At 42.7% G+C, this 3,044-nt stretch overlaps 1 protein-coding gene across 1 annotated transcript in view; it reads left to right on the top strand.

The window, feature by feature from the left end:
• NUDT3 (nudix (nucleoside diphosphate linked moiety X)-type motif 3) overlaps window positions 1-2,509 on the top strand; it is a 114,898-nt gene extending 112,389 nt beyond the window's left edge. Inside the window, exon 5 of the mRNA XM_011986529.1 lies at window positions 771-2,509. Coding sequence (XP_011841919.1) covers window positions 771-949 — 179 coding nt within the window. The 3' untranslated portion in view covers window positions 950-2,509. The remainder of the gene's footprint in view (window positions 1-770) is intronic.
• The last annotated feature ends 535 nt before the right edge of the window (window positions 2,510-3,044 follow it).

Raw genomic sequence — 3,044 nt, 5'->3', positions numbered from 1 at the left:
AAAAAATTTTTTTCTATTATGTCAATACATTCACTCTTATAAGAAAACTTTTAAATAAATTAGTGATTACAAACCAGCCATCCTAGTAATTCTGGAAGCTGATGTTTGTGTTGATTTTCTTTTTCCCCCTGCTTGGATCAGGGTGTCACTCTGTCACCCTGCCGGAGTGCAGTGGCACAATCACAGCTGACTGCAGCCTCAACTTCCCGGGCTAGGGTGATCCTCCCACCTCAGCCTCCTGGGTAGCTGGAACTACAGGCTTGTGCCACCATGCCCAGATAATTTTTGTATTTTTTGGAGAGACAAGTTTGTCATGTTGCTCAGGCTGGTCTCAAACTCCTGGGCTCAAGCGATCCGCCCACCTTAGCCTCCCAAAGTGCTGGGATTATAGGCATGAGCCACCTCGTCAGGCCCTCATGTCAGTTTTTTACAAGAGATAGGGATGCTGCTGAGCTTTGATCCCTATGTATGTGCAAGCAAGGAAAGCTCAGAGACCCAGGAGGGCAGGAGGAAAACACTAGCCATAGTTCTCTCTGGAGGGCAGGTTTGACACAATTACTCTTAGCTCTTCAGTTTTCAGGTTTCTCGCCTATTTTCTACATTAGACATTTGTATAATATTTGAAGCATACGAAGTGCGCTTGAGTTACTTTTGTAAGGAAAAAAAGTATTAAGAAACATTGCTTTAACATTTTCTACATTTTCTCAAAAGTTCTAGGCTCAGAAACCTTATTGCTCTTGTACTAGTTTCTTTTCTCTCTGCCTCCACAGGAAGGAAGAGGGAATGGTTTAAAATAGAAGATGCCGTAAAAGTGTTGCAGTATCACAAACCCGTGCAGGCATCATATTTTGAAACATTGAGGCAAGGCTACTCAGCCAACAATGGCACCCCAGTCGTGGCCACCACATACTCGGTTTCTGCTCAGAGCTCGATGTCAGGCATCAGATGACTGAAGACTTCCTGTAAGAGAAATGGAAATTGGAAACTAGACTGAAATGCAGATCTTCCCTCTCACCCTGGCTCTTTCCACTTCTCCTCACAGGCCTCTTCTTTCAAATAAGGCATGGTGGGCAGCAAAGAAAGGGTGTATTGATAATGTTGCTGTTTGGTGTTCAGTGATGGGGCTTTTTCTTCTCTTTTTATTGTGGGGTGGGGGTTGGGTGTGTAATTTGTAAGTACTTTTGTGCATGATCTGTCCCTCCCTCTTCCTACCCCTGCAGTCCTCTGAAGAGAGGCCAACAGCCTTCCCCTGCCTTGGATTCTGAAGTGTTCCTGTTTGTCTTATCCTAGCCCTGGCCAGACGTTTTCTTTGATTTTTAATTTTTTTTTATTAAAAGATACCAGTATAAGATGAAATCTTTCAAGAATTTGTCCTATAATATGCTGTACAGTTCAGTAGAGTGGTCACTTCCACTGCAGGATACATTTATCTACACATTATATATCGGACATATAATATGTAAATAAATGACTTGTAGAAAGAGAAATTTGTTTAATTTTTCAAGATTTTTTTCTCTTTTAATTTGGACATTTCTGGAATTGAGAGCCTCACAATTAATATACCTTTTCGTTTTTGATGCTAGTGGCTGGGCAGGTTGCCCTGTCCTCTCTCTATTTCCCAGTCGTTGACTGTAGGTATGGGAAGTGTTTAGCTACCTTCATAGTGCTCCCAGGACTCATGGCCTTTCCTTCTTTAAGCTGTATTTCCATACCAAGAAAGAAACAGGAAGAAACCTTTATTTTATTATTATTTTTTTAACCAAGCTAGGAACAAATGTCTCAGCCCAGATCTGTAAAAACAATGATAGAAATTGAATTCTGCCCCACATGTTGACAGTAGGGTTTGAACTGGATTCTTGGGATTGCTTATCTAAAAAACTGGAGCATCAGGTACCATTTCTGTCCTGCTGGTTTGGAATCTTTTCCGTAATGCTACTTATTACCGACAATGACCTCTCTTTGTGTCCGTATATGCCTTACACCGTGCTGACCTGGATATTGTCCTTGTGCTCTGAAGCATCCAACTGTACTTTGCAGGTGCATCAATGTAGTCCCGTCCCCGAACTGGGTAACCGTGTTCCTGAAAAGTACACTGGGGAAATTCACCTGCTTGCTTGTCTTTGTAATGGCACGGCACTTGTGATTGCACCATGAAGCATGCTCAGAGCTATTAAACTGGTCTCCCGTCTCCCACCAGGATATGAAAGGTCCATATGGGAAGCCACGTAATCACTTATTACAGTGGTTACATAATACACTGGCTCACTGCAGACTCTTGTTGTTTTTTGATACAGGTTTCGTGCTAGCTTCATTTGCCAATTGTGTTGTTTAGTTCGGAAGTAAGAGGGTCTTGAGATTGAGGGATAGGGAGGAGTACACTGACTGATCCCTGGCTTAGAACAAGAGATTATCTCTGTACCCCAGTGTCATCTCCTTAGCCAAGATGTGAAATTAAAATAGTAGTTCTCCTTATTTAAAAATTCTAATAAAGCACTCAAACTTTGAAAAACTTTTACTTTTCCCTCCTACTAAAAGAAATGTATGTACCTCATAGGCCTGTGTCATTTAGTGTTCAGCACTTTTGGGAACATCAGTTGGTGAACTTTAAATTTTGTTGTCTACTCACCAGGCATGGTGGCTCACACCTGTAATCCCAGCACTTTGGGAGGCCAAGGCAGGCGGATCATCTGAGGTCAGAGGCTTGAGACCAGCTTGGCCAACATGGTGAAACCGCTGTCTCTACTAAAAATACAAAAATTAACTGGGCGTGGTGGGCGCCTACAATCCTAGCTACTTGTGAGACTGAGGCGAGATAATCGCTTGAACCCGGGAGGCAGAGGTTGCAGTGAGCCGAGATTGCACCACTGTCGTCCTGCCTGGGCAACAAGAGTGAAACTCCATCTCAAAAAAGAAAAAAAAAAATTGCTGTGTACTCTTAGTTTACATCCTCTCTCCCAATCTTGAAACACAGAGCCAAAGAGCAGTTGTATTCTTGGGATACCATGATACCTCTGGGAAAGGAATTATATCCCCAAGGAGAGGTC

Source organism: Mandrillus leucophaeus, unplaced genomic scaffold, assembly GCF_000951045.1.
Source record: "Mandrillus leucophaeus isolate KB7577 unplaced genomic scaffold, Mleu.le_1.0 Scaffold3, whole genome shotgun sequence".
Taxonomy (NCBI): domain Eukaryota; kingdom Metazoa; phylum Chordata; class Mammalia; order Primates; family Cercopithecidae; genus Mandrillus; species Mandrillus leucophaeus.
The sequence above is the reverse complement of the archived record's forward strand: the minus strand, read 5'-3'. Positions and strand labels throughout refer to the sequence as shown.